The sequence below is a fragment of the Garra rufa genome, chromosome 9 (assembly GCF_049309525.1).
Source record: "Garra rufa chromosome 9, GarRuf1.0, whole genome shotgun sequence".
Lineage (NCBI taxonomy): Eukaryota > Metazoa > Chordata > Actinopteri > Cypriniformes > Cyprinidae > Garra > Garra rufa.
This window is the reverse complement of record NC_133369.1, coordinates 27,813,138-27,826,361: the sequence shown is the minus strand read 5'-3', so window position 1 is coordinate 27,826,361 and position 13,224 is coordinate 27,813,138. Positions and strand designations below refer to the sequence as shown.

The following is a 13,224-nucleotide window of genomic DNA, read 5'->3' as shown; positions in this document are numbered from 1 at the left end:
GTTCTTCTTTCCCCGCTGTTTCCTCTTCTGTTTCCTGCCCTTTAGTGAATAGACTGCCTGAACTAAAAGACTTACTTTCTTCTGCCCTTCCCTCTGTTCTTTGTGCCTGCTCTCTAATATCTCTTAATGTCCTCCTGTTCATTCTTCCTTTCTTCTTCTCCATCCCTTTCTTTGTTTCTCCCCAGGACACAGCAGAATATGTTGCCTATGTCGCCAAAGACCCTGTCAATCAGAGAGGTACAAATATGTCATGACACTTTCACATTGAGTTCTATCATATGTAAATAACTGCTATTTATAAACTGATGTTAGATACTAAATGAACTGATTATATGTAGCATATATTATGGCTTTAAAGATTTGGAATGACATAATGTTTTGTTTTTGTTGAACTATCACTTTAAGGAATGTCTTGTTTTTGCCAATGGTTGATGTCTTATATACAGTATCTAATAATTGGTCATCACTTCCTGCATTGTAGCGTGTCATATCCTGGAATGCTCAGAGGGTTTGGCTCAGGAGGTCATCAGCACCATCGGTCAGGCTTTTGAGCTCCGCTTTAAACAGTACCTGAAGAACCCCCCCAAACTGGTTACCCCTCATGATCGGTGAGAACGTTTGTGTCTGTTCAAACAAGTACTGCAAACATTTACATTTATGTCAGAGTGTTTACAAGAGTGTTTGTACATTGTTTAATGATGGTACCTCCCTAGGGTCTCTGGAAACCCCCTTAATATCCTGTATGTCTGTTTACAGCATCTGTTTGCCGTCTGCGCTGAAACACAATGACATTGTGTCTATTTGCCCTGCTTAACTACATTGTACACTGTAAACCATTTTATTACTGAGTACTTTTGCCTTATTTCTAATTAAAATTTATCAGGATGGCCTTTTTCACCTCTCTCACTATCTTCCTGGCCAGCACAGGTGTCACTTTTGGCTTCCGACCACGTCCTCTGAGATTTTTCACAGTGCGGAACGTCTTGTATTTTTAAAAAATATTTTGCACTGTAGCCACTGGAACTTCAAAACATTTAGATATGGTCTTATAGCCCTTTCCTGACTTGTGAGCAGCCACAATGCGCAGCCGCAGTTCCTCAGTGAGCTCCTTTGTCTTAGCCATGACTGTCCACAAACCAACAGCAGAGAGCTTCTGTTTTTCACCTGTTGAATTGATTGAAACGGTTGTTCCCAATGAATCAGGGTAATTAAGATGCTTTAGAACAGCTTGGACTATTTGGAATGGTACAGAACTTTGTATTTTTCCATAGACTGTGACAGTTTGCAAAGGGTATGAATAATTTTGGACATGCCACTTTTTGTTCAAATGTAAATAAGATGAGAAATATTTTTTTCCCACAATGATGCCTCTTGTACATCGTCTTATTATCTTTTTGGAGAAGCCTGTGTTATTTCCGGTTGCTGGTTGAATAAGAGTAACTTTAAGTTATAATTTACCAGGGGTATGAATAATTTCGGGCTTGACTGTATATTGTGCGTGCGTGTCTTTATATATAAATAATAAATATACACAGTACACACACAGTATTATGTAAACAAAAACTTATTTTGGATGAGATTAATCACGATTAATCGTTTGACAACATTATTCTTAAATAAAGCTAAAACTGTTAGAAATATTAAGTTTAAGGTAAAACTATAGTTGAAAGACTAAATAAAGTGAAGCTTAAAAGAGAAGTTCACTTCCAGAACAAAAATTTACAGATAATGTACTCACCCCCTTGTCATCCAAGATGTTCATGTCTTTCTTTCTTCAGTCATAAAAAAAAAAATGTGGGGGGGGGGACATTTAAGGATTTTTCTTCATATAGTGAACTTCTATGGTGCCCCGAATTTGAACTTCCAAAATGCAGTTTAAATGCGGCTTCAAACGATCCCAAACACGGTTGTAAACGATCCCAGCCGAGGAGGAAGGGTCTTATCTAGCGAAACGATCAGTTATTATTATTTTTTTTTAATACAATTTATATACTTTTTAACCTCAAACACTCGTCTTGTCTTGCTCTGCCTAAACTCTGTTTTTTCCGGTTCAAGACATTTAGGATATGTCGAAAAACTCCCATCTTATTTTTTCCCTCAACTTTTAAAAATCATTTCAAAATCATCCTTGCAGAAATACCAACTCAGTGTTTGCACAGTGAACATGCAAAGATAAAAAAAAAGTAAAACAGCGGTGTAGGGCGATTTTGAATTTTGGGGCACCATAGAAGTCCACTATATGTAGAAATGTTTTCCTCAAAAAACATAATTTCTTTACGACTGAAGAAAGACAGACATGAACATCTTGGATGTCAAGGGGGTGAGTACATTATCTGTAAATCTTTGTTCTGGAAGAGAACTTCTTTAATAGGAATATAATGCAACTTATAAAAATGACAAAAGCACATAAGAAAATGACTAAAACGAGAACTAAAATATTTACAAGATATAATGCTAAAATAACAACAATGTGCTGTTTTAAAGATCTGTTGAAATATTGACTAGAAAACAAGTCCAAAAAGGTTCATTAAAATGTTATTTTTTGGAGTGCATTTTATTTGTTGACTGTTTCTACTTCCTTTTTATTGAGTGTCTGTCTGTTCCTGCTGGTTGTTCTCTGCTGGGTTCAAAACAAAGCAATCATTTGCCATCACTCAAACAGCATTTCCATGTAAATTATATAATAATGTTTATCTTTACCTTTATCTCTCTCTCTCTTAGGATGGCTCCTTTCGATGGGTCGGCTTGGGAGGAAGAGGAAGAGGATCTGCCTCCACCCCCAGATGTTCCGTATTACAATAACTTCCCCGGTAAACAGCCTCCCCCTGGAGGCCTGGTTGACATGAGGACTCGTCCTGGACACAGTACAGGAGCCACGCTGGTGAGACACATTTGTACAAGCATGTGTTAGTAAATATTGGTGTTGTGTTAGAGATTTGAAGTCTTAAATTTGTTCATAACCACAAAGTTTTGTTCAGTGACTGTGGCAGCATATAAGCCTTGTTTATGTGTTATAAGTGAATCATCAAGTTAGTTTGATTTGTGTAAAAGAACTTGTTCATTCACAGTCAAAACAAGTCTTATCCTTTTTGAAAATGTGTGTCTAAAAATCTACAAAGAATTTAGTAACATTTTCCTTACAAATGGCAGCAAAGCAGATCTTTTCTTTTTCCTCCAGTGTGAACTGCTAAGCATGTTTCAAGTTGCAGTAAAGACACAGGAAACACTTATATACACATTGGTGGCCAAAAGTCTGTAATAATTACAATACTTCAGTGTTTTTGAAAGAAGTCTCTTATGTTCACCAAGACTGACTTACTTGATTAAATACAGTATAAACTGTAATATTGTGAAATATTATTACACTTTAAAATAATAATTGTTTTCTGTCTAAATATATTTTAAAATATAATTTATCCCTGAACTGTTTTTATTAGTATTATTATTATTAGTGGTAGAAAGTTTTTGTTGCTTTATATTTTTATGGAAACCATGATACACTAGCATCAAAGACTGTATGATTTTGAGATCCATCTTTTCACACTGAGGGACTCACATGCAACTATTACAGAAGGTTCAAACGCTCACTGATGCTTCAGAAGGAAACACAATGCATTAAGAGCCAGGGAGTGAAAACTTTTTGAATTTGAGGATCAGGGTAAATTGAACTTATTCTGTCTTCTGGGAAACATGTTAGTATTTTCAGTAGCTTCAGAAGGGCATTACTGAATGAAAAAAAAAAAACTAATCCCTACTGATATTTACACATAGAAAAATGTGCACATCCTCATTCCGTTCAAAAGTTTACGTTCCTGGCTCTTAATGCATCGTTTTTCTTTCTGAAGCATCAATGAGCGTTTGAACCTTCTGTAATAGTTGCATGTGAGTCCCTCAGCTGTCATTGATGGAAAGGGTTCAAATACACAAAAATGAAAAACCAAAGAATTTGTGGGACCTGAAGGACTTCTTTCTGAAGAAAAGTGGGCAGTTTATCTGTTCAGGACAAACAAGAGACTTGTGAGCAACTATCACAAAACACAGTATTAGAAATCAAGCATAATGTATGTATACTTTTGAACGGGGACATTTTTTGTGGGCTATATGTAAACATCTTTTTATGTGAAATATCTATTTCAGGTCAGTACTAAATAAAAATAACATGCATTTTGCATGGTCCCTCTTATTTTGGTAAAATAATGAACGTTTTGCAGATACTGCAAAGTCTATGTAAACTTTTGACCACAACACTCTAACACTGATTTGTTATTTAACAAAACTCCACTAGTTAACAAATGTGTCAGCACTCTAATGCAATGTGTTTCCACAGCCCTATGGACAGCCCAGCCAGAACGATATACACAAGCAGCCTCTGCCTCCTCTACCAGGTCAGGTTTGCACAAACACGCATGCTTCGCACTAATAATCCCTGACTGCTCCTTTCATAGTGCCTCATAGTATTTGTCGGTCTTATGTTGTCGCACTTCCGTTCATTTCATTTTCCTCTCAGCTGAGACTGTCATTCTGCAGAGTGAGTCAGCGTTTTTTCTGTCACTGTTCGTTGCTCTCTGTTGGACGCTGCCCAAACCTATTACACAGCTCCTTTGAGAGGTGGCTTCTGGATCGCTGGCCTTGCTGACAATAGGGCTCAGAATGGCACCGCTTAAGCGCACTCACCTGAAGGTTAACTCACTTTAACCTCACAGTTGTCCTCTCTTTCTCTCTCTTCCTTTCAGTGGGTGTTAAGGAGGGAGGCTTGTTTGACGACCCCTCATACGTCAATGTGGATAAACCGCGCCCTCCAGCGGCGGCAGCGGCCAATGGAAATTCTCACAGAGATGCGTTTGACATGAGTAAGTAACTAAAGCTAGGAAATTTGGTTGGAAAAATGTCTTAATATTCATATATGTTACCCTGGACCACAAAACCAGTCATAAGGCTCTCTTTTTTTTTACTGAGATACATACAGCTGAATAAATAAGCTTTCCATTGATGTATAGTTTGGGAGGAAAATTTTTAGCTGAGATGCAACTATTTGAAAATCTGGAACCTGACAGTGCAAAAAAAATCAAAATATTGAGAAAATCACCTTTGAAGTTGTCCAAATGTTGAAATGAAGTTTCTAGCAATACATACTACTAAAATTAAGTTTTGATATATTTATGGTTGAAATCAATAAAAGCATAATTTGTAGTTTTATACTTTAAGTTTTAAAATGAAAAAAAAAAAAAATAGAAAACTGTTACTTTAAATTTCAATAATTTTCAATTATATATCATTTTTGTTCTCTCTATTTTTCAGAGCCATTTGATGCTGCTTTGGGTGTGTCGGGTGCAGTGGCGCCCCCTCTGGCAGAGCAGCTTCAGAACGAGCCCTGGTTCCACGGACCTCTAAGCCGCAGACAGGCCGAAAGACTCCTGACCAAGGATGGAGACTTTCTGGTGCGGGAGTCAGGCACCACACCAGGCCAGTACGTCCTCACTGGACAGCAGGGCGGCCAAGCGAAACACCTGCTTCTGGTGGATCCAGAGGGAGTGGTGAGTAAAATGTGACCCTAGACCACAAAACCAGTTTTAAGTAGCATGGGTATATGTGTAGCAATAGCCAAAAATACATTGTGTGGGTCAAAATTATCGATTTTTCTTTTTGTTTTAAGCCAAAAATCATTAGGATATTAAGTAAAGATCATGTTCCATGAAGATATTTTGTAAAATTCCTACTTAATTCAGGGTTTGTACAAGGTGATTAAAGTGCTTTAAGTACTTATTTGCCTTTTTTGAAATGTAAGGCCAATAAAAAAAACCTTGAAAATAGTGAGGTACTTGAAAAGTGCTTGTATTGTGGAAAGACATGTATCTATGAAATAAGCGTTTAATTTAGTCAATAAGCAGATATCGTTTCACGCAAAATTTGCGTGATTCAAAAAAACATACCCTTTTTACGTAATTCAGTTATGTCCGAAATCAATCGAGCTAAGTAAGTAATATTACAACAGTGTTGTGTAAACATCGCTGCAGATGCAAAAAGAGGAACAGATAAACCAAATCAATCGAGTCATTTATGCTGGAACTTCAATTATTAATTTCTAGCGATTCACCAGCAAAAACCAGATCAAATTAAAAGAGCCGTTAATTTGTACTTTCAACATCGCTTGTAATGATTTTAAAAACCATGCAGTAATGGGTGAAATTAAGCTTTTCGAAACTCTGAATCAGTTAAACCATTGCGCTGCAAAATTATTCCAGTTTTGAAGCGCTCCAGTCAGATTGCAAATCATTTGTTTCAGATCGGGAATTCAAATCGCGCATTGTGAATAATTTGATTTAGATCAGAATGGGTTTGTCAGTCATTTTGCGAATTACTTTCCGATTGAATTTCCCATCTGAATTAAATGATTTGCGAATCATGACACGCAAAGTTCCGTTCTAAATGATTCGCGATCCACGCCCTGAAGTCCCGTTCTGAATAATGATTCGTAAACCATCATTTCAGATCTGGACTTGGATTGCAAATCATTTAGATCGGAACTTTGCATATCATGATTCGCCAATCATTTGTTTTAGATTGAGACTTCAACTCGTATATTGCGAATCATTTGATTTAGATAGGAAATTCTGAGCGGGTTCGCAAATCTTTTGCTTTAGATCGGATATTTGTAGCGTGGATCGCAAATCATTTAATTCACATCAGGATTTAGGAGCGATTTCGTGAATCTTTTTTTTTTTTCAGATTATTTTTTCTTAAACAATAGAAAACATCAAACCATTAAGGCAGTACAGTTATAAAAACAAAACAAAGAAAAAAGATATACGTAAGTATACATACACTGCAAAACATGCTTTTCTTAGATTCAAGAAGGATTTTCTAGATGAGTGAAAATTAATTACTTGTTTAAAAAAACAAGTCAAAATTAAGTGTTTTTTGCAAGGAACAAGCAAAAGAATCTGCCAATGGGGTAAGCAAAAAAAAAATCTTATTTTAAACAGAAAACAAGATTATTTTTCTTACCCCATTGGCAGATTATTTTAATTGTTTCAAGCAAAAATGCACTTAATTTTGACTTATTTTTTAAAAACAAGACAATAATTTTTACTTGTCTAAAAAAAAATCCTTCTTGATTTAAGAATTTAGATATTTTGGCTGGAAACAAGACAAAAAATCTAAGTAAGAAAAGCATTTTTGGCAGTGTAAATACAAATCCCTTAAGAAAATGAACTGTGGTTTGATTATATTAAAGAGAGTACGCTTTGTAATACTTTAGTAGTAATACTTTAACTTTATTTTTGCCATTTTTAATAGTATGGTAACACTTTATAATAACTACACACTATGAGTCATTAGTTAAGCATTGGTAAGTAGTTAATTAATCATTTATAAAGCATTATTCCTACATTAATAGACAATTGTAAGTTCATAAATACAGCTATAAATGCTTATAAAACAAGAATAGAGCATTTATAGCTGTATTTATGAACTGCTTACAAGTGTCTATTAATGTAGGAATAATGCTTTATAAATGATTAATTAACTATTTACCAATGCTTAACTAATGACTCATAGTGTGTAGTTATTATAAAGTGTTAGCGTATATTTTTATTTATCTATTTCTTTCTTTTTTCAGAATTAGAAATAGAAGACATAAGTGAGATTTTTGATTGAAGATCAAAAAATTGAAAAAATAGAAAGTCCTGGAGTTTCATTTTACACTATCTGTACGGACCCTGTTCATTTTTGATTAGTAATATGCATTTCTAAGAACTTAATTTGGACAACTCCAAAACCGATTTTCTCAATATTTAGATTTTTTTTTTCCAGATTTTCAAATAGCTTTGTCTTTTTTGCAAATATTGTCCTATTGTAACAAATCATACATCAATGGAAAGCTTTTTCTTCAGCTTTCAGATGAAGTATAAATCTAAATTTATTTAAATTAACCCTTATAACTGGTTTTGTGGTACAGGCTCAAAAAAGATTTTTTGGCATGTTAATACAACTCTTTACCGTCTGTTTACTTCCTTTCATAGGTGCGCACCAAAGACCACCGCTTCGAGAGCGTCAGTCACTTGATTAGCTATCACATGGACAACCGGCTGCCAATCATCTCGGCAGGAAGCGAGGTGTGTCTGCAGCAGCCAGTTGATCGCCGTGCTTAAAAAAAAAAAGGTCTGCCACACATTCAAGAGAAAAAAACTCCTCCCTTTCCTACTTTTTATGCCAGACTCTATTAGAGAAAAACATTTTTTCCAACTGGGAGTGTAAGCTAATCACATCTTCACAGAAACACAGAATTTTGTACCGCGTTAACCACCGGCCATGAAATTATGAAGCGATGCAATCATTCTTCTCAAGGACTAAAGGACACATCGCTTGAAATGAGCGATTACAAAAAGCCAAACGATGAAGCGTCTGAAAAGAGAAGCAGATGCGTAATGGATGTGACATCACTTCCCAAACACGACATCAAGACTGGGGCGCAACTGTCACCATGGCAACAGGCCCGGGCATTCTTAAAGAGTCAAGAGTTGATGTGAATGTAGTAAAATGGCAGAACCTTTGTAGCACTCTAAAGATTCACATCTGGTGCAATGGGCGAAATCCAAAGACTCGTTCGTTTTCAGAGAGCGGTGTCAAGACTGATGAATATGCAAAACTTTAAAGAGAATACCGAGCTCATTCTCACAATCACCTTCCGCGTTGAATGAATCACATTTGTCGAAGCTCCCACTGGAATATCACTTTCCCAGTATTCCCGCCAAGGGCAAGGGAAAACAACACAAAATGCCTACTATTCTCAATGTCACAAAACCCTTTACCGAATTCCGAACGTGATCCCCAAGAAAAATTGGGAATTTTGGCCATTTGGGAAGACCCCTGAACATATGTGAAAGCTTTAGCAGCACGGATGCTGTGTGGATGTTTCCTTATGCAAATAAGCGGACGCTGTGAGGGACGCTGCCCATTATAAGATACGACGAACTAGTCTGTGGGGGGAAAAAAGGAAACGTTCCCTTTCCACATACCATCAAAAGGGATGAGAGAAAACAAAATGTATAAAAAAGTGCAATGAGTGGACATTGGTGCGTAAGCCTGAACTGAAGGACTATGGTTTGAGATCAGATTAAAGCCTTCTTATGATGTCATTTTAACCGAGAATTTATATATTTGTTGCAATGATGTCATCTCGATCAGCTGACGACGTCATTTAGATGGCTTTTATCTGGGGAGGCTCTATTTTCTTTATCTTTTTCTTGTGGACGTTACTTCTGTTCGCATTGACAATCGATCCTCACGTGTATCGAGGTGTCAGCTGCTTCTGTATCTTCTAGTTTGGAGACTTGGGTTACAAGAGAAAGCGTAAGGAGAACATGATGTGTATTATAAAACAAAGATTTTAAACGACATACCAAGGGGACACACCATCTAGCACTCCAAATGAATTCTGAACGTGTCTTTGCAGCCACAAGTGCAGTTTCTGTTGAAGCCACAAACAGGAAACCACTTTTTTTTTTCATCTTTGTTTGCTCTGATATTGATTGTGCCTTTTTTACCAAACACAGACGCACCGATTAGTCGCCTTTTGTGATTCTAATCATGACACTTTCTTTTCAAAAAAAAAAAAAGATAATCGAGTGCGAAAACGACACAAGTTTAGTGAGGCTCAGTACAGGTTTTGGGAAAGAAGTCTTCGTTTTTCTTTGGCACGCTAATTCTGCTATGCTGTTTTTACTCTGCTTAGTTTAGTGCTGGTCTGTGGGTTAAATAAAAGCGGTTAGTATCACGTTATGTTGCTTAAACTTAGGTTTGTGAATAACATCTATCTCTAATTTAGAAAGCCCTGTAAGAGAACATGTAAATAAGCTTCGCCTGTGCTCATAGCTGTCTAAAACCAGTCATTCACTGTGGATCTGTGTCACATGAATCTTTTGGGAATTTGGAAACTCACAGAACTGTACTGGGTGAAAAAAAAAAAAAAAAATGGTGTAGGATTTGACAAGCACTCTTGAAGACAACACAATCACGTTGTGTTTATCACATAAAATCTATGTAAATCATGAGGATGTACAAAGACCATTATCTGGATGCTTTATGAGTCTGGCAACTGTTTTATTTTTGGTCTTTTTAATGGATGTGGATTTTGAGTCAACAGTCACCATTCATTCCACATTATATATCCAGATGGATCCCAGCCGCAACTGTATGTGACCAGCCTTCACGCTAATGTGAATTTCAGCCTGTTGTAATTCAAATGAATGCATTGAATGGGTTTTTTAATCATTTGACGTCATACTTTTTATGTGCTGATAGCAGCACGGATTTGGTTACTAACTGGTAATGGAGTTTAAACAAAGTGTGTTAATGAGTTTGTGTGTGCGTGGATGCATACATACGCGGAGCTGGAATGGTCTGGAATAATCTGGCTTTTACAACTCTGACTCGCCACTGAACTGTTTGCTCATTTTCATATTTCACAGCGGCCTTTTGTTGCATGGAAACACTTCCTGTTATTGTGGTAATGGTGACTTTTTTGTGTTGTGGTTGGTTGTTTGCTATTTTCTAAGCCAAAGGCTTTTTTTTTTCTTGTTTGCATATAGAAATGTTGCTTCTTTTTTAAAATACATGTTTTTGATTATTTTAATAATTCTTTTTATGTTGTTGTTCTTTGGGGAAAACGTAATGTTTACACCTGTATCAAATGATAGATTACATATATAAATACATATATCATTCACCTTTCTTGGTGTGTTTCGTTTCACCTATTGAATATTAATATTACTTAAGAGTGTACAGTCAAAGAAACATCAACAACAAAAAACAGCCAAGCCTTCGGGTTCATTAGCCACTATAAACCAAATTACAGTAGATGTCACAGTTAGTTTATAGAAAACTGTCTTCAAAGATGCCATTTGAAGCTAAACACAGATGGACATAATATGGATGAAAACTGTTATGATTACTTTTAAAGCATAAATTTGATTTAAACACATAATATTCACATATGCTGTTCATAGGGGACGTATTGTATTAGCCCTACAGTTACAGCAAGAAATATTATTTAAACCTATTACTATTAACATTTTTACATAACATTTATTTTATCTGACAGTTCTGACTTTTTTCTTGCAAATATAAGTTTATATCTCCTAATTGAGATTTTATAACTCGATTTAACTGAAAAAATGTGTTTTCTGCAACTATCCCACTATCTAACGTCAATTTTGTTGAATAACAGTGCTCATCGCTGGGTGACAAGCTCTTGTAATAAGAGGAAAACATTTTAAAAATTACATCTAATCAATATAATCTATAATTTTTTTTTATCTAACTATTTTGTACCATATCCGTGTAATTCTCTATCAGTAAAGGCTGTCTCTCCCGGGTTTTTTGCAACCATGATGTGCGCATCACGAATGTTTACAAACCTATTATAAACCTATAACTGCTCTATACAGTGTTTTCACAACGTATCATTATTCGGCCAAATTGGTGGCACTGAACCGAAAGAAACTCGCAAATTTAGCTGATTATTGCTGCTGAAAATGATCAATTATTGTCATGTTTCAGGCTGTACTAATCGGTCGGAATGGGAAAAACATTTGGAGTACTATAGACTATAGACTGCCAAAGAAGAGTGCAAAAAACTGTCTGAGGAATAAAATCCATTTGTGGTTGGCCAAACTGAACCAGGAATTCCAGGGCAAGAATCTTGACAATATTTGTGTTTGTTCTTATCATTTCCTGTCAGGTAGGTGAAATATGAGGCTAATATTTCAATTAATACTGCTCGTATGTATGTTTACCACCTATTAACTTTAGTTTGTCAAAATATTGCGCCCTTTTCTGCTTACCAAGTCCTTCTCTATATGATTTAGAAGCTTCTCCCGTTTTTCCCTGTAGTTTAGACAGCATAAATTAGCAGAATTCAGTAACACATTAACCGTTCAATCTATGCAGTTGTTTACATTTGAGTATCTCCAATGCCATAGCAGTCCGAAATGGACTTGCGAAAAGGACACGAAAATAGATGGACGAGGATGAGACCGGAAGCCAGGCTTATAAAATTTACACATGCAGCCCTCTTTAATGAGAAAAGTAAGTTGGATAGAGTATTAAGTTATTTAAGGTGTTGCCTAGCTTAATGTCAGTGTCATTGTTCTATCTTTATTTTCGTAACTATTTTCGTTACAAAATAAAAAGTCTCTCACCTCAGAAAAACAAATCCTGCCCTGTCAGAATGCGGCGGCGCGCTGTACGTCACTTCATTAAACGCGCGAAATTAATGCTGCGTTCCAGGCAGGTTTTTGAGCCGGTAAATCACGACTTCAAACCACGACTCACGACTTTGTAGCGTTCCAGGCAAGTCATGCCTCAGTGCATTGCCTCATGCCTCTTAGTCATGCATTTATTATTATTATATTATTATTAATTTGATTGCAACGTTTTATTGTCCTAAAGTCTATTTTTCCACCGTGTACCACTTGCATAAACACCGCACCCATTTTCACTTTGTGTTATTTTGTATGTTTAAATGACAGTGGTGGCTTGTACCAACTTCATTGTATTAAAAAAAAAAAAAAAAAACTAGTTTGGGACTGCTGTTGCTTACCTTCCCATGGCCAAACCAGTTGAGAACTACTGATTTCAGTTTTATATTAATTAATAAGCATAAACCTATTGGGTTAATAAGCTTAAACATAAGGGGCTCATGGCCCCAAATATGTCAAATCTCAGATCACACATCATATTATTACAGAAGAAATGACATAGTCTGAATTTGTGACCCTGGACCACAAAATCAGTCTTAAGTAGCACAGGTATATTTGTAGCAATAGCCAAAATATCACTTTTTCATTAGGATATTACGTAACAATCATGTTCCATTTAAATATTTTGTAAATTTCCTACTGTAAATCTATCAACTTAATTTTTGATTAGTAAAATGCATTGCTAAGAACTTGGAAAACTTTCTCAGATAAACCATAGCCTACATCAATGTAAAACTTTTGGATGATGCACTGAAACACTGAAACTTATGACTGGTTTTGTGGTCCAGGGTCACATTTGTTTGCATGCTGTGTGTGAATATTTTGACAGTCATTCAGGTCCTTTCACTGCACAGTAGAGGAATTAGAGAGGAACAATAAGTAGATGAGTGATGTTGGGAGACCATTGTGTAATAGGAGGTGAACAGATAGCTGGCATTTTCCAGAGCTGAATAAAACCCATTTT

The 13,224-nt window shown here is 36.0% G+C and overlaps 1 protein-coding gene across 4 annotated transcripts in view; it reads left to right on the top strand.

Annotated features, from left to right (window-relative positions):
* Positions 1-10,731, top strand: part of shc1 (SHC (Src homology 2 domain containing) transforming protein 1) — a 50,082-nt gene extending 39,351 nt beyond the window's left edge. For all 4 annotated transcript variants that reach the window (XM_073846562.1, XM_073846560.1, XM_073846561.1 and 1 more), the window contains 7 exons: positions 186-237; positions 482-608; positions 2,722-2,881; positions 4,328-4,385; positions 4,734-4,850; positions 5,299-5,534; positions 8,022-10,731. In XM_073846562.1, the coding sequence (XP_073702663.1) occupies positions 186-237; positions 482-608; positions 2,722-2,881; positions 4,328-4,385; positions 4,734-4,850; positions 5,299-5,534; positions 8,022-8,150 (879 nt within the window). In that variant the 3' untranslated portion in view covers positions 8,151-10,731. The remainder of the gene's footprint in view (positions 1-185; positions 238-481; positions 609-2,721; positions 2,882-4,327; positions 4,386-4,733; positions 4,851-5,298; positions 5,535-8,021) is intronic.
* Positions 10,732-13,224: the final 2,493 nt, after the last annotated feature.